The sequence below is a fragment of the Haliaeetus albicilla genome, chromosome 15, assembly GCF_947461875.1.
Source record: "Haliaeetus albicilla chromosome 15, bHalAlb1.1, whole genome shotgun sequence".
NCBI lineage: Eukaryota > Metazoa > Chordata > Aves > Accipitriformes > Accipitridae > Haliaeetus > Haliaeetus albicilla.
Genome location: NC_091497.1, coordinates 20,189,311 through 20,211,553, shown reverse-complemented (window position 1 = coordinate 20,211,553; position 22,243 = coordinate 20,189,311). Strand labels below are relative to the sequence as shown.

General features: G+C 35.3%; 1 protein-coding gene across 5 annotated transcripts in view; it reads left to right on the top strand.

The window, feature by feature from the left end:
- Window positions 1-22,243, top strand: part of PIBF1 (progesterone immunomodulatory binding factor 1) — a 123,620-nt gene that overhangs the window by 80,748 nt on the left and 20,629 nt on the right. For 3 of the 5 annotated variants that reach the window (XM_069802575.1, XM_069802574.1, XM_069802576.1), the window contains exons 13-16: window positions 1,469-1,559; window positions 4,837-4,939; window positions 10,214-10,344; window positions 19,628-19,712. In XM_069802575.1, the coding sequence (XP_069658676.1) occupies window positions 1,469-1,559; window positions 4,837-4,939; window positions 10,214-10,344; window positions 19,628-19,712 (410 nt within the window). The remainder of the gene's footprint in view (window positions 1-1,468; window positions 1,560-4,836; window positions 4,940-10,213; window positions 10,345-19,627; window positions 19,713-22,243) is intronic. The other 2 variants (XM_069802578.1, XM_069802577.1) reach the window with 1 other exon arrangement.

Genomic DNA, 22,243 nt, shown 5'->3' with positions numbered 1-22,243 from the left:
AACACTGAATTTGTAACCAAAAAGAATGATTATGACAAAGGCAGGTTAAATTATTTTTTTATGTTTTTCTGAACCAGATGTATTTAAGGCACTGGAGAATTCCCTGTCATAACTAAGACAGCCTTGAAAATCTGAAGTTCTGCTGCCTTTGTACTGCCACGTCAGTAAACTTTTTCTGTCGTACTGGAATTTCTGTATTGTTTTTCGTGTAACTGGATATGTGACTTATCACAAGTACTCTACTAGAGGCTTTTCTCTTTCCAAATGTGTATTAAGAATCCATGTTTAAAATAGCATTAAAAGGGTATTAGACAAGTGAGGAAAGAACCCATTGCATTGTGCAAGTTGTTGAGAGGAGAAGGTATTTCTGATTTTGAGGCACTTGAGCATTAGGAAAGATGAGTCAAATAGGACTGTCATGTCATTTCCTAAATTTGTTTCTCCTCTTCCCAACTACTTGATTCATCAAAGCTCTTGTGTGGTGCCTGGGCTGGTGTTCCCTTGTCCTCCCTCCATCTCTCACACCCCTGCCACTCCCCCTTTCCTCCTCCTCTCTGTCCCCCTCTCTCTGCCCCTGCCTACCTCCCACACACACACTTCTTTTTTTCTTTTTTCTTTTTTTTTTTTTTCCGGGCTCACTTTATTTTACAGGAGAGAGGAAACCTGAATTACATGAGCTGAAATATTAAAATCTGTACATGTTTTAATCTTGCTGCTATTGGGTTTTCTTTTCAAAGCAATTCCAATGTGTTTTAAATCCTTAGAAATATGTTTTCAGAAATCAATCATCTATGGAGGCAGAGATTATTTTTAATATTTTTATTTTGCATAGACATAAGAATCTCCTTCTTGCCCTTCCCTGAAGATGAGTATGGCATTTCTTTTCCTCAGGTTATCAGAAATTTCTGATCACCACAGTCTTTCAAAAATGATAGTGAGCATCCTCACAGTGTCATCAGCTCCCTCAGCAACCTCGGATGTGTCCCTTCTGGTCCCATGGACTTGTTTATGTCCAGTCGGCTTAAGCACTCCCTAATTTTATCTTCCTCTACTTCCTCATGTACACATAGAAAATTAATTCTTTAGAAAAAAAACCTAAACAACCCAACCCTGTACTGCTAAATTAAACTTATACTATTAGTGTGTATTTTGTGACTACACCAATAATATGAATATTCAAGGACACTGAACTCTTTTCCTTTACTTTCTTATTGCATAAGTCTTATGTTGATTGGAAAAATAAAAAGTGAAAAGCCTGCTAGTGTTGTAAGAAATTAATGTATGGCACTGTTTTAATGCTAATTGTGAACCAGATTGTTCCACTCAGGTCCAGAGATTATACCAACTGAAAATCTAGCTTCTAGAAAAATGTTTGTGCATGTGTATAATTATAAATAGAATTGCTTAAAAGTAAGTTCTTGCACTGTAATTTTGTTCTTCAACAGTACCTTTCTGCAATTTTTTGCAGTGGAAAATGAAGTTGAAGCTGAAAGGGTTCTCTTCTCTTATGGGTATGGTGCTAATGTTCCTACAACAGCCAAAAGACGACTGAAGCAAAGGTAAAAAGTGCCTCCTGAATTCACTTGTTCAACATAAAGTAAATGAAGATGTGCGCATTATGTTTTGTCTTAGAATCCAGCTAGTTTGATTAATATAAAGAGGTTTTTTAATGACTTAAGTGTACAGAAATAGAATGAAGACTAGGACCTGTTAATGTGGTTGACGCACATAAATGAGCGTATACGTATTTTTCTCAGTCATTTTAAGATCTTTTTTCATTGTCTTTCAGAAAGATGAATTTTACTTGTATAAAACTAAAAAGCTGTAAAACCAGACTGGTTAAATTTTTTACATTTATATAATAGGAAATAAGTTTTTAATAAGCTAAAAATGATTGTATGTGATTGGAACAAAAACACATCTGTCGGCAAATTAAGAATGCCAAAGTTTCAGAGCATCACTATTTCATCTTTACAAATACAGGATCTGATTCCAGTTATATTTCTTCAGTTTGCTCTGATAGCATTTGATCAATAGATAAAAATGATGTGTAAGCTGAATAACATACTTGATCATAGTCATTTTTAAATAATAAGTTTATATTATTGTCGTGGTTTAACCCCAGCCGGCAACTAAGCACCATGCAGCCGCTCACTCACTCCCCCCTCCACAGTGGGATGGGGGGGTGAATCAGGGGAAAAAAAAGTAAAACTTGTAGATTGAGATAAAGACAGTTTAATAGGACCAAAAAGGAAGGGAAAATACTACTACTACTACTACTAATAATAATAATAATAATAATAGAATATACAAATTGAGTGATGCAAGAATACAACTGCTTACCACCTGCTGACCAATGCCCAGCCAATGCCCGAGCAGCAATCCCCCCACCCCAGCCCCCCCAGTTTATATACTGGACATGACATCACATGGTCTGGAATACCCCTTTGGCCAGTTTGGGTCAGCTGTCCCGGCTGTGTCCCCTCCCAACTTCTTGTGCCCCTCCAGCCTTCTCATTGGCAGGGCACGAGCAGCTGAAAAGTCCTTGACTTAGTATAAACACTGCTTAGCAACAACTGAAAACACCAGTGTGTTATCAGCATTCTTCTCGTCTGAAATCCAAAACACAGCACTATACCAGCTCTAAGAAGAAAATTAACTTTATTCCAGCCGAAAGCAGGACATCATGTATAGCTGGTTTTTACTACAAGCATTAGTTTGCTTAGTTGGTTTTGTCCTCTTAACCCCCACCTTCTCCATGACAAACAATACTTCAAAAATTCTTGATGAGAATTAAGGGCAAATGATGATCTGTTCATGTTTACAACAAAGATTTATGGGCCACGTACTATTTCTTCTGTCCTTTATATTTGTTTTCAAGTAAGTGTTGTCGATATGATTATCAATCAGATTAGACCTGTTGTGCACTGAGTTACATATTGCTGACAAAAATCATAAAAATTGTATGTAGTACTTAACTTTGGCACGGCTTAATTTGCTCCTTCATGTTTTTAAGTCTCTTCCCTAACTTGTCAGAGAAGTGTTTAATTTCTCTTTTGTACTAGAAGGGATCTTAACACACGTCTCATATCTCCTAAATAAAAGTCCAAATAACTAGTTTGAAGAATGAATTTCTCTTTTTCTCAGTTATTGTTTACACAGTCCAATCCTCCTTGTAGGAGGAACTGAGAGAACCAACCTCTTACCTGAAATTCTCAACAGCATTCACTAATTCCTCTCATAAAAGGCAAAAATAAAAGATTGTCTGTATGAAAGGGTAGATTTATAACACAGGTGAAGAATATTAAGACTTCTGCCAAATCTAAAAGTGTATTCCCTTTTGCTGAGGAGAAGGTGGAGGTTATGACTGGTCAAATTTTCAGCGAAAGTTTATATGTTACTGTCTAGCTTTACACACTCTGAGCCTCAGCTTAAGGGTGAATATAATCTCCCTGTTGGTCTGCTTTAGACCACTTAGACTTTTACAGATTCAGGATCATGGTCAAGAACTGGGTAACACTTTGCTATCCATTATTTGGAGACCAACAGTCTTGTATCTTCTGTTTTGGATGGTATGTATTGAGAGTCCAAAATCTGAACTGGAGTGACTTCTCCCTTTCTTCAATATACAAGTGTCTGAAAAATGGCACACATTTTACTGGAAGGATAGATTGTTGTGGAGAGCCATTAGTCCAGTGGTTAAGGCACACTAAAAAGTGGTATTAGCCCTGTATGTCTTCCTCATTTTTAGAGCTCTGAATTTCCCATGTCATGTTGTGAAATTGATTGGTGACTAGAGTACCTAAACATGGAGGGGTACAGTGATAAATTCTCTATATACACTTTTGATAATAAGCCACCAAGTTGCTCAATCCTACAAAGATGGCAGGATTCATTACAGGATACATAAATTTTGACATCTAATCCCAGGTTTAACATGGAGACTTGGCATCTAACTTCCCATTATAACTAATTTAGTTCTAATCAATACAGTCAATGGAATTTGGAGTACATTTCAGTTCACAATCCAGAAGTCCATTTTAGTGGAATATAGTCAGACTCTGCAGACTGTATGGAATAGGACTAAATGATTAATAACAGCTTGAACAGCTAGATTAGGTGTCTGGAAGTAGGCTCTGCAACTGCATACTGAATCTTCCCATTGCTGCCTATGGAAATATGCTATTGAATTGATGATAAACTCTTTTGACTTTTGACATGAAACATGCAAGTCGTTGAGGATCTAATTTTTTTAACTAGGGTGTTTAAGTAATTCAATAATCCTTTCTCTTCACTTCTAAGTTAATTTGTGGATCTGCATAAGAGTTTATATTAAAAAAAATGGCAATAACATTTAATTATTTAGCATATTAAATGTCAGACAAAACAATTTTGCCTCTGTTTTGAAAATGATAAAATACTACATTTTTCAGTGTTCCACTACAAAATATATATTAATGTGCTTTTTTTTAAATTATTTAAGGAGAAGCCAATTACAGTGATTCCCTAAAGTTGCTAAAAAGTAAATACTCGTAATTAGTTGAAACATTTTGACATGATTACTGCAATTGTGTAGTATTGTACAAATTATATAGGTAATTACTTTGTAAGAATTATTACAATGGCATAACTGTGGGAATGCTATTTCACTGCTGTTAAATGTAATATTTTCATTGTTTTTCTAACTTTGACCATTCTGTATGTTTCACTATGTAGTTTATATATATTAGTATTTGGTGAAAAATTAAGGCAATCAAGTTCTGAAGTATAAATGTGAGAATTTCTTATGCATATTTTGGAAAAAATTCAACTTGAGCTTGCTTTTCATTGGCACAGTGTTCACTTGGCAAGGAGGTTACTGCAGCTAGAAAAGCAAAACTCATTGCTTGTAAAAGATCTGGAACATCAGAAGGAACAAGTAACACAGATTTCACAAGAGGTAAATTACTGCTACAAAAAAAATCAAATCTGTAGAGACTATAAACATTGCAGAACAGCTGTTCATAAAATGAAATATTTTCTAAACAGTGTTTATTATCTATTTGATGTAAAAAAATTGCCTCATAATTAACCAGAACTCTATGTTAGATGTTTTCAAATAAGTTTATATTGTATTTTGAAACAAAGATGGAAAGTGGGATTACTTTACAGGCTAAACAAGAATGTAATCCAGACAGACAACGTTCTGATTTCTGAACAGAAGACCAGCTAGCCGAACTAGTTTGTTCTCTTCGATAGTTAATTGTTCAATGAATACCTCATTACTTTTTACACAGCTCTTCTCTTAAATCACTTTTGAAGATACTTCTCTAAATTCTTTTCTACATTGTTCAGTTCTTGAGTCTTTTGAATATACAAATCTAGGGAATGTTTAACATACGCTGCTTTTTAAAAAAGCTAAAATTAGTCTTTTTTTTTACTTTGCTACAATGAGTTTAATTTCATGATCTTTTAATATTCTGTATATAATACCTGAAATCACATATTACATTGACATGGAGAAAAAACACTAAACAAAACTCAGCTTGAAATCTCCCAGAATTAGGGCGAACTAATTTTTTGAAATATTTTAAGATTGTCTTCTAAGTTTTTCTCATAGGAACCAAAGAACTTCTAGATTTGCTATTAGATATTGCCACCATATGGAATTTCTAGGCTGACTGTTTCAGGAATGTGGTTAACAGTTTGATTTTTTTAAAGCCATGGTAATTCTAAATTAGGATAACTACACGCAAGTACTTCCCAGTGCAACTACTTGCATTTCCTACATATTTTAAAATTACATGAATTTTATATATTTTGTATGTGTAGATTTATGATTATATATATTATTTCAGTGAAAGATACATGAACAGTGAAGTTTTTGTATGTTTGGGGGTTTTTTTTAACCAATAATGCAATTTATTTGGATTCTTCTTAAGTAGTAATTTGTATTTGACTAAAACATATCTTTCAAATCTTCTTGAATTGAAGACATCAAGAGATTTGTGAATCTAATGTTATCCTTTGTATTTTTCTCTATCAGTATTCTTTCACTATTGTTAATAAAATCTATGCTTTATTTCCCACTTCAGTCTGTCTGGTTTCCACTTCAATACATTTCTTCTTACCCGCACTGGTTTTATATTTGCTTCTAGATCACTGATGAAAGGTTCAGTACCAGTGACCTTAGTTCAAATTCCTGCAAAATTCCACTAGAAGACCTTCACGTCGTTTTTGTTCTCCCATGAGATGTCATGTAGCCCTTTCTCGATCTTTTATCATATAGTTGTATATTTTAAATCAGAATGTCATCCAGTACGAAGTTAAATGTCTTGCAGATAGCTAACGCACAGCTACTAAGCCTATTAACATCAAACTCATAAGGTTAAATAAAATCTTTGAAGACCTGTTTTCTATTAAACTCATGTCTGGCATTCAGGTCTGAATGCTTCATCAGATTTCTTTCTCCCCCCCCCCCCCTTTTTTTTTTTTAATTTTTTTTTTAATTTTGCATATGATTATGGGCCATTTTGTTTGATAACAATTACTTAAGCCATTCTGCTTGCCATCCTTCAATAAGTGCAAAAAGAGTTTACGCTTGTTGTTAATGGACTGGAAAATAGTTCATCATTCTCATGTTATACAAACTGATCATCTGACTTCTTTTCAAACAGAGGGCAAAAAAATTTATTGAAAACTTCTGTGTTTTCTTCAGCATTATATACATTTTTACCATATCTCTGCCATAATGGGTTCTACTGTTTCTAGGATTTATTGGCTCCCATTTTTTTCATTCTAAGAGTTCTATGCCTGCTAGTACCAACTTTCACCTTGAAGTTGTAGCTCCCATTGTAAATTTTCTGTATTTCATGTTTTATACTGATTGCTATCTATTATCTTTCTTTATATAGTTAAAGTTCTTAAACTTCTGTTTGCTGTCTTTACTGCATCCCCTGAGCTAAGATAGATTGTTACTCCAAACTGTTGTCGGTCTCGAATTTTCTTTTTTAAGAGCAAAACAGAGATCCTGTAGACTACAGCATGCTCAGGTAGCCCATTATTATTCTTTTGATTGACAGTTTGTTCAGTTGTCTAGATGAAATCTAGAACATGGATTGAAAGTTGATGCCAAAGTGAGTGGACTAACTTTTCTTTTGAACTTGGATTAAATACTGGTATTTCACTGCAGTATTTATGATACAGTTTTTTTTTAAGCTCTTTCAAAGAGGGAGGAAAAGAAAAAGATTGCAATAACTACAATGGATGCTCTTTCTAAGATTCTTTTTTTGGACTGTCCTCAACCAATTGCTGTTGAGCTTTATAGAAAGGAATCATATTGATCTTCTGGAAAGTCCAGCATTGCCAACAAGAAAATACTGACTTCTCCATAATTTCATTCATTTGATGGAATTCTGATATAACGTGTCTCCTTGAAAGTTTGAACCCTACGGAAAAGCTCAGCTGCTGAAAAAAACTTGTCAGTCTTCAGTTAGTCCCATTATAGTTTGTCAGGCTTTATTTAACTGCAGGATCCTATCTATTTTCAGGCCGTGATAAAGCATTAGAAAATAATTTTCTTTTAAAGTGCTCTTTCTGTTGCTTTGTATAGCAGTGACCTGCAGTGTTAAAGTAGGTATTGAGACTTACTTCGTACTACAGGCTTGTTGACCATGTCTAGGACAAACAGAATAAAGGAATTCTCATGACCTGATCCAAGAAAGATCCTCAGCTAGCAATAATCAGTTTATTGCCTATGCAACTCACTTCGTGTTACTCTCACTTTAAGTGAGTGGAAGGCTATATCAGCTCCTGCAAAGTAGTGCAATTACTACATTTAGTATCCAATCTAAATTTTGGAATGAATTCACTTTGTAGAGGTTTTGAACAATAGTGACAGAAATGATGGATAGACAGTCTCTTGTGTCAGGAAGGCCAGTGTGGTCTTTGGGTGACTTAAAAAGCAAATACTGCATCAGTATACAGTAAAAGTGATATCCTAAATAAAGAAATTTACAAAGCTGATATATTTGGCTTGCTGCTGAATGACTTTTTTGAGCCTTCATCGTGACATTGTATTTGTGCTTTTCGTATGCCTCAATTGAAACATTTTTACCAAAAGCAGGTTTACATCTCACTCTGAAGGACAGAGTATAGATCAAGCTGAACAATGATGAAATCCTTCAGCTTGGTAGAGAAGTCAATTTGGGGATAAATAATAAAAGTCCAATTGCAAGGTATTAGTTCTATCGCTTAAAAGAATGACACAGAAATACTTAAGTAAATCTTGTACATTAAGGCAGAAAGAAATCAAAGTTGCTTACAAAAAATAATGCTTTTGCTCAATGATAATGCTTAATTTATAATGTGTGTATATTAGTAAAATTGATCCATTAAATGCATTTAATGCTTAATTGATTACAGTTTAATGACAACCTCTTTTAAGTTTATAGAATCAAACAGGCAGCAAAGCACCACCATAGAGAGGGAAGGAATAGCCTTTTTTTGTAGCAGTAGCATGCTTTTTAGCTGATAAAGTTAGCAAGTTAACAGACGACTTAGCAGCATCAAACCAAACTTACAATACCTCACTTGTCCTTTCCCACTGAAGTACTTTAATTCTTATCAGTGAGAACAATGAGGAACTTCACACAGTGGTGGATGACAGCATCCTTTGAAAGTTCTTAGGCTATCAAGAACAGGATTCCAAACAAGATCAGTTGGTAATTTTCTCCTGTAATGGTAGCCTCAAAGCTTTATACTGCAATTTTTAGACCATCCTAGAGATTAGTACTCCATGTCTTGGAATTGCCTGTTTGTCATGACGCTCTATTGTCTACCTGAAAGAGATCTTTTTTGATAGCTTGTGCTTTTAGAAAAATAATAGCTTTTTTAACTGCTTATCAATTTATTGAAGATAATTAGTTTCTTCAAGAAGATGATTGCCTGGGGTTTTTTTTTACTTTGCTACAATAAACTTTGAATTTCACTGTGGACTAAAACAGGTATTTCCTGAAGGAACTAAAGGGTTTAAATAATACTTTAAGATTTGCATTAATTTGAAGAAGTGCAATGTTATTGTCGCCCTTTCAGTAAGGCAAGCAAAGCTTTCTCTGTATTCTGTTTTCTAATAACCATAAACCATTACAAGTTCTTAGCACATTTGACAGACTGTAGAGGGCAGAAGTAAAACTACAACAAAAATGGAATCGGAGAAAGAAGGAAACACAGTCTCATGTTTTGAAAATGGTGAATAGGAGAAAAATCTGATTTTAGGAAAGTCCAAAATATTATTTAAGTGGGCTAGTTCTATAGGAAGGGGGTTTTTTTCCCCTGCTCGTTTGGAACAACACAAAACAGGACAGCTGGCTCCTGAGTCTGATTTGGCAAATGCAGGTTGTTTAATCTATTGAGAAATTTTATAAACTAATTGGAAAGCTTAACCATTTTCCATTGAATTCATTCCATTAGACCTGTTTGTGTCTAAACTTTAAAATATTTTAATTCATTTTTTAAAGAATCTAGCTGATATTCTTGACTTATATGTACACCAGCTGCTGAAACTGCTAAATCTTGATGTGCGATCTTAATTCTGTACGTATTTTAGTGAATGATCTTGTTATATTGCTGAAGATGCAAGCCATATCATGCAAGCTTTTTAAACATAGTGATCCTATTTTTTTCAGGGAATAGGGCTAGAAAGGTTTATTTCCTATTTAGGGTATGACGTTTTATACTGCTCTAGTAAACATCCTGTAGGATTTCACTATTCATATACTTGATTACAGGAAAGGGAACTTTTTTCTTTCATAATTACTGTGGTTTTATTTAGATTCAATTTCTGAGCTGAAAATTCCATTGTAGTAGAATACTGTTTTAAAAAAAGTCACTTGTGGTCAGTAAGGTGAACAAACAGAGTCCTTGTCTATACTAATCTTTTTCATCAATAGAAGCTGTTACATTAAAACTCTTGAAAATGCAGATTAGGAAACTGTAGAGAGCGGTAGCATGATTGCAGTGAAAATACCGTATAATTAGAACAAAGTGAGAGGATAATGTACTAGATAGTAATTTGAGGGTAGTTTGTTTCTTTTTTTTTTGTTAAGTAACAGGTTTGGGGTTTATATTATTATGCAATTGGTAATAATCAATAATATAATAATTCAGTAATAATCAGGTAATTATGCTTTATAAATTATAAGATTTATAGTAGTAATACTTCTTTTTGTGGCAGCTTGACAGAGCAAATTCTTTGTTGAATCAAGTACAACAGCCATACAAATATCTCATTGAAACTGTGCAACAGAGAGATTCTCAAATAAGTCTACAGAAAGAACATATCGCACAACTTGAAAAAGATGTCAGGTAAGTAAAATGACTGTTTCTTTATTTCAAGCTGAAAGTAAAATCACTTATGTGTTTATCATTAGAAAACAATTATGTTATTGGCCATTAAGTAGGAGATGTTGACACTCCATCATTGACTAAGTCCAGTCTTTATGCTGGAACTCTAGCATCTGTGATTTCTCTCATACTATCAAAAGAGAGGCTTTAGGTTTGGAAAAGCAGCAATGACAGTCAGGTTTAAAGTGAGTTCGGAGTTGAGAAGAGCTCTCATGAAGTAGAGGAAAGTTCAGAAGAGTAAAAGGAAAGAATGGCACCCCAGAGGTACAAAAGTAAAAATAAAGAAATAAAGTCAGAGAAAAATTATAGACTAGTCCACCAGCAAAGAGTATTTTGGGCATAACTCGAGCAGACTTCCTCTAGCAGACACTCTCTGATTTGGTGTTATATCCAGCTGTCAGAACTCTGGCCGCTGAGCAACTTCCCACTATCTTACAGCTTTATAAACTATGTTTAACATCTGGTTCACAAGTAAGCTGTTATAAAATAATCTGCCCCTTGATTTTCAGGGAAGTCGATAGCTGTGTCCCACTGCACTACAGAAGAATTAGCATTTTAACTATTAGGTGTTTATGTGGTATCTTGGTTTACGAAACACGTACGGTAACAATTATGAAGCATTGATGTGATTGTATTATGAAGCAATTACATGAAAAATACAGGTTTTTTACAACAAATCTGCTGAAGCAATGAAAATAGAAGAAGTAGGACTCACCATAGCGAAATACTTTATCCTACATACTGGCTTACGTATGTATCTATTCAGAGTGTTTTGATGGTTTGCAGTAGTATTTGTTATGTCTTGAGGAATACCTAAAACTTCTTATTATCCAAGTAAATCTATACATAAATCAATACTTTTATAAATAAACTGAAATTTTCATTCGTACTTCCTGACAAGATGTCTTCCACTGGGCTTAACTTTGATTCAATAAGAATAGGTATTTTTTTTTATACCAGAATCAAGTGTTTTTAATATTTTCCTAGACTTGATATATTATAAGAAAAACTTCAAAGGTAAATTATATTTTTTCCAGGAGATGAAAAATCGCAACATTCGCTATATGCAGGATCTTACTTTCCAATTATGAAAAAAATCATCAAAGTATTGGTCACTAGCAAATTAAGTTTTTAGATTACAATAACATGAAAACGCCTTTCATTATTCACATACTAGTCCAAGAGTTTCTCAAAAGCTAGGAAAAAAGGGAGTAAATATGTGAGGTAATTTCTGAAAGTGTTTGCTTCATGCCTTTAAAATATATAACAACTTAAATGCATTATTAACATTGATTCTCTTGAGGTTTTATGGCTCATTACAAATAATCTGTATGCCCAGATATTCTTCCTAAATTTAGCCTACAACTTAATGCACCTAATTTAGGAACTTAGTCAGGTCAGCTTTCCTTAGTAGTTCATGGAGGAAGTGGCATCTTCAAAAAGCAATTCAGATTTTGGATGGAGTGAGTCATTTGCTAGAGATGCCTGTTACTTTCCTTTAACTATAAAGGCAATTTTTGGCATCTTAAAGTGCCTGAGGTTAAGGAAGAAAATGGATCTGCACCACAGTGCAAGCATTCACGGTAAATATACCAGCAGTACTCTACTGTGGTGAACTGGGGTGTGCTCACCACTACTCCATGTTTCTGTAATGAAAGTGTGGTCTGACAAAAAAATATTTTTATCCTTAATGGTTTTATAGCAAAAAAGTAACACTTACTTTGCACATCAAATGTTTTTGTAAGAAGTTTTTTCCTGTAGTTTCCAATATTCCTTGTAAACTAAAAATAACTATTATTCCCTTATCACAAGTTTGCCTCAACTGTGCCGTAGTTTCATAGGCCAGTGAAATTCTTGGAAACAGCCTAATGTCTTAGGGCTTTTGGTACATATCAGTAGTCTCTAATTTTGCTATTCCTAACTCCACATTTTAAAAAAAGTCCTAAATTGTTAGTTGATATTCCGTGGAGCACAGGAGAAATCATAATCTGGTATCAAATTGATAATGTTGGTCCTTTGCTTTCCCATAAGTGAGAGGAGGTTAGAGGAAGGGATTTCTTACCAGAGGACCATTACATTCCAGCCATCTTTTGTTATGAGGGTAGCCTTTTGGAATCTGCTGATGGCAGTTTTAAATTAAAATATCCCTTAGGTGATTTCAGATTACTTTGGGGACCAGTCTAGCTCCCAGCTATTCCAGAACTGAATCAGAATGGGATTTAAGTAAATTAATGATAATCCCTACCAAATATATGCCAAGTGAAGCTCTGCTGGATCAAAAGATTTAGACCACTATTCCTATCCGTCTTAGTTTATTAAACAGCATTTTGTTGGTTGGTTTGTGGAATATTTTTGAGAGGATCAGTTCAGAGAATTAATGTTCCTCAAGGAGGGCCCTAAATTCTGCAGATAATGTTGGTGCTCTTAGAAAAGTAATAGTGAATTCATGGTATATGAAGCCTGGTTTCTCTGTATCTCAGAGCTAAGGGGAAAAGTTAATATTTGTAAAGCCATTTCAAAATGAAATGGTTTTTTTCAAATGTTACCTATAGTTAATACTGCAGTTCTGCAGTAGCCTCTTTGAGGTTTAATTTATGCTAAAGTTACACAAAGTACATTATTCTTTTTTAAAATTTTACATACAATACATGCATTAGTTTTATTTCTAAAAAGCAATATCACAAGTACCAGCTAACAGAAAAATAATGTTCAAATTCTTGTTTTCAGGCAGACCTTTAAAAATACTAGTGTTTTTTTAATATATTTTTTAAAAAATCTCATATTTGAGTAGCAGATTGTAGAAAAATTAACATAATGTTGATATCCCTGCACCCTGACAATCAAGACTGAGTACTTAGTTTTATCCTCACAGCTGCCGTGTGCTTGATCGTGCTTTTCTTTCCTTTGTATTTAGTGTGCAGAATCTATGGTGGAGTGTTCTTTTCATGTTGCATTTTTATCTCATCTGCTCAAGAGAGTTGGTTCTGCATTATGTAAATCATGGATTCCCTAAGTAGAGCAGTCACATCTGTGTATCAGTGCCAGTGTTCTCTATCACCTCTCACTTAACTTGAGTGTGGACGGATCAGTGAGGACTAATTTGCAAGTGAATTTACTTTTTCAGACTTAATCCATAATTGGCTTCTGTGCACAGTGATGATGGCCAATAATCTTTTTAGAACGTAGTCCTAGTGTGGTTAGGTTCCAGCAGACTTCCCAGGATAATGAATCAGTACTTTCTTGCAACCTTATAAATGTTTTGCAGCAACCTGCAGTGCTTTGTATTTCCTTGTCTATTGAGAAGGCTGTTGGTTGTTACTGGATGTGGTTTTGATTCTCTGATGAAATCGACAGTCTTGATGAAATCAGCACAAGAGGAGGGCAGCTATGAGGAAGGCTATCTATGACAGCAGTCTCCTTAGTTTGGGCTGTGGGTGTTCTTGTGACATATTTTTATGGATTTTTCACAAAATGGCCTAAAGTGACTCATAATGTGGTCCCTTGACAGGCAACAGATGTTTTCAGGATTCTCCATACTGCATCATTCTATGAAAGTGTCATTTCTGACAGCAGTTATTTCCACAAGAGGAGTGGGACAGATTCAGGTAGATCATTTTGATACAGTACTCTTGAGAAGTCCTGCAGATCCATCTAAGTTTCCTTCCAATGTGGTCTTCAAAGTTCACTTTAACCAGAGCAGCTTACATGCCTTCATCTTTAAGCATCATACCTCTAGACCTAAGGCTGTCTTTCAGACCCTCCATATCAAAATGTCTTCCTCACTTGAAAGCACTATTCAAATAGTACTCAAGGTTGCTTGTGTCAGTAGCTGTCAAACTGAATCATAGAATGGTTTGGGTTGGAAGGGACCTTTAAAGATCCCCTAGTTCCAACCCCCCTGCCATGGGTAAGGACATCTTCCACTAGATAAAGCCTCATCCAACCTCTTCTTAAAAGGAGAGGAAAAGTCAAAATAGGTGCCAGACTAAATCAAGGCCTTAAAGTAGTATATTCCACCAGAGCTGGAGATACTTCAGTGGCTTGCTGAGAAGTGTGTCTGTTCTGGACATCTTTCACACAGCTCTGTGGATCTTTAGCCATACTAAGAACTGCAAGAGCTTTTGTAGTTGGGGTAAATGCTTAGCTGACCAGCTGTCATTGCTGTTAGTTATTTGCATGAACAACTTGGGGACCCATCTCCAGGTTATTACAGGTGTGTGACGTTACTGCTTAGATTCAAGTGTGAAGGCACAAGTGTATTACCGCTCAAAGATAAAAGGAGAGGTTGTTCAGGGGTAATCAAAGCTCTGTCAGATGTGGCCCACACGTATGTTCACTACCACTCTCCTTCCCATCCCCTTAGAATTCTCCCAGGCAGGCCAGGGGCTGTGCCGGCACTTGGCCGTGGAGAGAACTGAGATGGCCCTGGGAGCAGAACACTTCATGAGCTTGTGGACTGAGCGATGCACCTGCAGATACGCTTCGGATACAAAACCTCTGGTCTTGAGTGACAGGGCATCTGCAGGGTGAATTTATAGGTGGTCCACATATCTCAAAATATTCTGTTAAGTAACCTCTCATTTATGTTAGTCCACATAGCACTCTCGTTAGTAAAAGTAAATAGTGATGGTTAATAAGAGCAGTGGTATGTATGAGGATGACTCCTTCCTACTATAGAAATCTCTCTAGCATACAGTTCTTTAACCAGGAATAAAACATCACATTTAGCACTCCTTTTGAACAGAAATGCCTTCTAACTATGTCATGCTGTGGGAAAACAAATCTCTGAATTTCATTCTTATGTGTGTAGTGAAGTAATTGTAGTTTTAGTACATAATTTTCTGCTAAAAACATCTAGGTTTATAAATAACTGGAGACATTAAACAGGACTTCATTCATAAAGAGAGGGTATTTGTTTTAAATGCAGTTACTCAAATTTCTCAGCACCAGTGACTGGTTTTAAAAGTGGTTCGCTTACCCAAAAGCACTCCTCAAAAGCCTAACTGTGTGGCAAATCTAGAAGCAGTACAAGGATTTTGCTCACTAAGAAGTTATGTACTGAAATGTTCCTTACCTAAACATTTTGGGTTCTCTAATTGCCATCCAAACGTTATAAAGCTCAGCGTGCAGTGTTAGCTGAGTTTTTTCCCATCACAGAATGGGCAATGAGCTTTTTATGAGAATGTTACCATTCTGTGAAATATGCATCATCTATTCCAAAACTACTACAGTTTACCTGAGAAATGCTCCAAACAAGATTTGTAGAAATACATATTTCATTTTTTTCTACAAATGAATGTTTTCTGACCTGTATTACAACTTCTAAAAAGTTGTTTGGGTTTTCTTTTTTTTTTTTACAATTTGAAAAAGTAATTTCTTTTCAATTTGGACACTCTCCTAAATGCCTTTAAAAATCTGATCTGTGGTTATTTAGCTGCACAATGAGAGATTACAATTTCTTCATGTATTGTCTCTTCTAAAGAGCTTTTATTTGCAGAATTTTTTATACCTCTCTCTAACTACATGACTTAAAAAGAAAATTTGACTTAGACTTTAAAAATTAGCTGTCTGCTCTGAGCTATTCATCTGTAATTTGCAGAGAAGGGATAGGTGCAGTATATGCTTATATTATATATTCAGCTATATGTACAAAACCTTCACATATACTATTTCTGTGTTTGATTTTTTTGATGGTATATGAACATAACAGTTTTCAACTTCATCATGCTGTAACATGAAATTAACAGAAAGGCAGAATCCTTATTTCTTACAGCATTTGGGGTACACAGTTGACTGAAAAAGAAACTTACTGTTTTTTCAAACTGAATAGAAGTAATATTAAAAACTAGTAACATATAAACCCATGTTTATTTAGTGTGTCCAGCATAAGCATATTATCCAGAACATCTAATAATAGAAGCTTCTGAACAGGATAGTAGCTAGTATATTTACACCAGAGTTTTAAAAGATGGCTTAATTGCCCAAATTCAAAAGGCTTTAGAAGTCTGAGACTGGGAAATGTTAGTCTCCATTCTCCAGAAAAATCAAGTCACCTAAAAATGTCTGTCTTGTGATATCCAAGCTACCTTTGCTTTAGATCCTGAGTAAAGTGAAACAAAACAAGCCAGTGGTTGCTGTGAGCAATGTGTATGTATACGACAAGTGTATTCCATGGTAAGTCCTGCATTCCTGGTACCTGGATTCATACCTGGCTAGGTTTTGAAAGCATGATGGAATGAAACTGAATCTCCACCCAGACATTTTGGTTTCTTCTGGAAACCCAGGCACACAGAAAAAGGCAGGAGCTGCATTACTTTTCGGTTAATTCTCCAACCTGGACTTTTGGGGCCACAGTTATATGATGTATCACAAAGGGCGCCTTCTCCACACTTGGGATGGAGCAATCAGTGACCAGGACTGTGGAGCACAGCATGATCTACACTTGCCCTGCAGTGTGAAAACAGCCATTTGTGCTGTTAAGCAACTCCAGGGATATTAGATCATTTCAACACAGTCCATTTCTCCCAAGCGTTCACATGTTTTCACCCCAGGACAAGTCACTGGAAGACTTCTTTTAATGTTTAGTACTGCAGTACTTTAATACATCTCTATATCATGAAAACTTAAAAGTATGCTTAGTTAAAGATGGTCAAGAAGATCCTGTCTCTTCAGATGAAAGTTATAAACCTTGAGCTCAGGTGTGAGAAGCTGGTTTGTCTAGACTCATAGATTGTGGTTTCAGAATCATAGTAAGACAGTTAAGGCACTCCATCACCAAGTGAAGCAGTCTCATCCTTACCTACAGCTGTGGGTTTCCACTATACATGGAAAATTAAGTTGTTTTGGTGATCCACATGAAAAATAGCCTTTAAAAAGACTCCAGCTTCCATCCAGTTCAGTGAAGTGACCTACTTACGTGGTCACAAATTTTCTAGTACCAACACAAAGAGCAGGTTACCAGTAGCTGGTTAGGGAAGGATGATCTTTCAGCAGCAGTTTTCACTTAGGTCAGCTGAAACAAACTGTAAAGCTGCTCTCTGTTTTGTTACACTGCTAATTAAAACTGGATTAGGTTAAACTACTGTTTGATGGAAGTGTAGGGTAGTTTAAAGCTAGAACCTCCTCGACTGCTGATATCCAACATGCCTGTTCAGAACGTTTTCATAACAGGGACTGAAATGGTCAGTCATCTTCCCAAAATTGACCTTGTGAAGGTATTTCTGCTTTACTTGGTCATTATAGGTGTGAAATTATTATTGTCGTGTCTAGTAACTGCTTTCTCACTCTGTTAAATGTATATATGCCTCTTTTTCAGAATTCTTTCAGAAATATATGAATTATTTCCTTGTATTTGCAATGATGAAAAAGCATAACTATTGCAAAACTTCTAAATCTGAAGTCTGCATGTGCTTTGGTAATTCTGTATTCATATGTATGACAGAAAACACATCAAGTGCTACTGAATGATGTGGTAGTCTAATTCCTGTATTTGACCATAAACAAAGAAAATTAGAACTGCTCCACATGGATCAGTCATGTCATATTGTTTCAGAAGGTATAACTAGAATAGGTTCTGTTCTGTAGATGAAATTGAACCTTGAACATGAATTTCTGGTTTAGTCATGAACACTGATGTTTATGCTTATTCAGTACACTATTTAAGGCATAAAGGAACTTTTATTATTGCCTCTCTAATACGTTTGTGAGTCATTCTCTAAAAGGATTGGTTTATGCTGTTAGAAAGTACAGAAATCCAAGAAAAAAATTACGTAAGTTACAACACATAAACCCAGGAAAAAAATAGTACAGCAATTTCATCATGATTAAAAATGTCACAGAAAGCAAAATTCTTGAAAATATTAAAATATCTTTGTAGTTTTTCATAAATGTTACTACTTTCCTTTTAAATAACTCGGACAACTAAGCAATTTGGCCAAAGCATACAATTTTTCTGAGAATTAATGAATGCCTAGAAGGAACTGACAGTCATAATTTACAGTACAGAGCTTGCAAGGAACTGCCAGAAAATCTCTGGGGCAAAGGATGATGTTGCTTATTTGAAACAAGCAGATGATACACAGCCAATTAAAGAAAAGGTTGATTTGTTTGGTTGATCATTTCTGGATTAAATACTGGGAATATTAAATAATTTGTGTTTGCAACACATGTAATTACTCCATTCCATTTATAACATTTTAATACATTTGCTTTTGAACTCCTGACCTGTATTCAGTATTACATATTTACACTCTATATGCAGAATTGCATTTTGCATAGTTGTTGATTTATGTTATAGTTTATATTGTACAGCCTATTTAGTTAAGTCATGATAATGACATATATAACATTGGTCTTCCAAGAAAATCTCTGTAGCTGTTTTAACAAACTAGTTTATATACTGGCATTATGCATTCATTAGTCTGAAGTTTATTGTTGGAAACTGATGTTGGGGCTAAATATGAAATACCTTTAACTGTATTAGAATTACTGCCTGGAATCAGAATGCGTACGCTAAACATTTCAAATGTTCATATTCTATAACTAAAAAAACAAAGAACGATTAAAGTTAAACTTGACATTGTGCTATACAAGAATGCCTTCATGCTAAAACAGCTTTCGTACTTGGTTCACAGGACAAACTTGATCCCGTGCATTATCCTGGAATATAAAATAAAAAATCGCAAAAATACATTTACAATTTCTGCAGAAACTACACAGTGAAAAGGGAGAGCTGGATGTTGTTTTTCCTTGTATTTGTTACTTTCAAAATTCCAAATACAGTAATATAAAAAGAGGTGATACTGAGAGAACAGTGTGTGCTGCTACTGGTGATGCATACAACAAAGAAATCCAAATTTTGATATGGAAGTTGAGATATAAGGAGCCTTACTTTGCTTATAAAATGAGCTCATTTTGCCTAGAAGAAATCAAGAGATATTAACAGAAGATTCTGATAATTTAAATTACCCTTCAGAGAATCAAAAAAGCCTCCCCATATTTTATGAAGATTTTGAATAGCATTTCTGTTTGACTAAAATAAGATTTTGTATGTATCGGTACATCCAGGCCCACTTATACAAATTCCAGTTCTTTAACATAGAGAAGGATCTTTTGATACAATTACTTGAGCAGATTTTCATTGTTGCCAGTATTTAGCTTTAGAAAATGCATGTTTCAGCCAGAATATAAGATTAAAAGAGATTATCTGTTGCTATTACTGCATTTCCTATCCTCTTTCTACCAGTCTTTTAAATAAAGAAAAGACAGCTTTGCTGCGTGTCAAGAATCAAATGGCAGCAGATTTGGAGAGACTTCTAAATCACCGTGAGGTAATCTTCCTGCTTTAGCATTCCTACCATAAGTGCGTTTTTTCTCTCCTCAGCCTTACCTCATGGGAAAAAAATGGTTTACTTTAGTTTGATTTGTTGGGGTTTTTGTCTGTGTCATTTTCAGAAACACAGGTGATGGTGTCTGTCAGGCACTCAGGAGGCTCTCAGTTGCTAAATTCTCTCTCATGACTTAGTCTCACTGTTCTTTCTTATGTCAACAGACATGCCTTGCGAAGTGTTTAGCGTTTGCAAGCTTTTAACAAGTATTTAGATAAAGGTGATGAAATTGATACACATGTAATCTGCAAGGCCTGCATGTGCCACAGTATCTCTCCCTGCTCTCCAGTCATTGAGACTAAAAACCTGGACAAAGCATTGCACAATTCATTTCCATCTGAGTTTCTTTTCAACTCCAAAACAGGACGGTAGTCACACAGGTGTCCTCCAGACAAGAGTCAGGGTACTTCTGTATGTACTTACCCGAGTTTCATCCAAGCAAGGAGTCAGGGTGCTGCTGGAATACACTCTCACATCTGAAAGTATGCAAAAATCTTGCCATTTAGACATAAATGCTCTATATGGGGATTCCTAAAAGGCTTTTGTCAAGATTTCTCTCTAAACATCTTAAGAGACTAACGTGTCATGGAGTATGAGAGAAAATCTTTCTGCAGATTAAATGTCTGAAACAAAGGATAGAAATAAAGAAAGTTTACCGAAGGAGTCCCCTACACAAATGATCTGAAAAAGGGTGAATAGTAATACGGAAAGTTTGCTGAAGCTACAGAATACTGAAGGTATAAAACCAAAAGCTGACCTTGAGCAGCTGTTAAATGATCTCCCAGAGCTGCTGAATGATATGGCAAGGATTTGCAGAGAAAATACATCATTAATGAATCAAAAATTATGAATGTGAGGAAAACCAACACATGTTATATATATGCAGTGATGGGACCTAAATAGCCACGTACCTGTTCAGAAAGATCATCACGAAGTCATTATATCAATAGTTCTCTGAAAATATCCTTTCAATTCTCTGACTGGGAAGAGAGGAGAAGATGGGGAGATTCCTTTCAAGGAATCTACAATTCCCCTAAATTATCCTGTCTGAGATTGCATTATCACTCATTCTAATACCATTATTTCCACAGAAAACTGACTATCCGTGCACCTCTTGAAGTCCTCCCACTCCACCTCCAAAACTGTTCTCCTCCATCTCCTTTCCTTGCTATTCCCCCAAATTCCCTTCTTAGATCAGTAAACCAAAACCCATGTCAGGAATTGGTCCAAACCAGTTTGTCTCTGCTGACCAGTTACGAACCCATTTTTTGTTAGAACCAAACCAAAACAATTTCACAGACATCTGCATCTAAGTGAGCCTCAACTTTAGTGAAAATTGTACTAATCCTGTTCCCTGAGTGTGCATCTCAAATGTGAAACACCTTAAAAGTAAAAAGAAAACAAGTTCTTAAGCTGTTTACTTTCTATGCTGAATTGCACTGCGTGTTTGTCTGATGCAGTTTCCTCCTAGGATAGTTTTTGCATTTAACTCTCTGAATTGATTTGTAGTGCTTGTGAAGTTCCATGCATAGAAATTAAAATAGTCTGATTACAGAAGAGAGTAATTGAACATGCTTCCCCAAACTGCAGGTGTCATTGATCTGGCAGGATCATCTGTAGGTGCATTAGAAGTAATCATTTGATAGCTCTTATTTCTGATGTCTGTACCCACAGCGTATACTTAAATTTCACATTCAAGACTGAGATGAAGGCAAATGTTCAGTTTGGGTTGTATTTGAGTTTGCTTTTTTTCTTTTGGGTTTTGGTGATTGTTTGTTTATATGAGACCCACTGGTCTCTATTAATGTAATGGAAAACATTTAAAGCATTTCTAGATAATTTATAAGCCTTACCATTATATTAATGCATTATCATATCATTATGTTAATGATATGAAAAATACTCTGAGGGAACATGACTTAATTGTATAAACATGTAGTGAATTTTCTGAATTTCCAATATGATGTGCCCTTGGCAGGCTAATTTCAAATTAATTTCTTTCAAAATTTCCTGTTCCTACTCCTCCTCTCCCAAGTAGTGCTGCTGCCAAGTAGTTATGCTCTCAAAGTAGTTATGCCTTGGGTGCCTAGTTTTAGTAGTGTCATATCAACCAAGGTGCATTGCAGCTGATTAAAATCGGTAGGAAGTGATAAATGAAGGTAAAATTTAACAATGTTTTATAAGAAAACTAAAAAATTTCTGCCTCAAAGCTATGTGACATTGTTTACATCCAAACAACACTAGCCCCTGTGAGTAGCCTCATAAACTAATCCTGATACGCAGCAGTTTGCTGCTTTGTGTCATTTTGCCACTTAAAATTTTCAAACTGTGGCAAACAATGCAAGCAAGGCTGAGTGAGACAGGCTTTATAAAGAAGAAAGCAAATACTTGAGTCTGAAACAGACTTCGTCTTGAATGTTCCTCTTACCCTGGATGTTAGAAATTGAGCAAATATTTCCAAAATTGTTACTGTT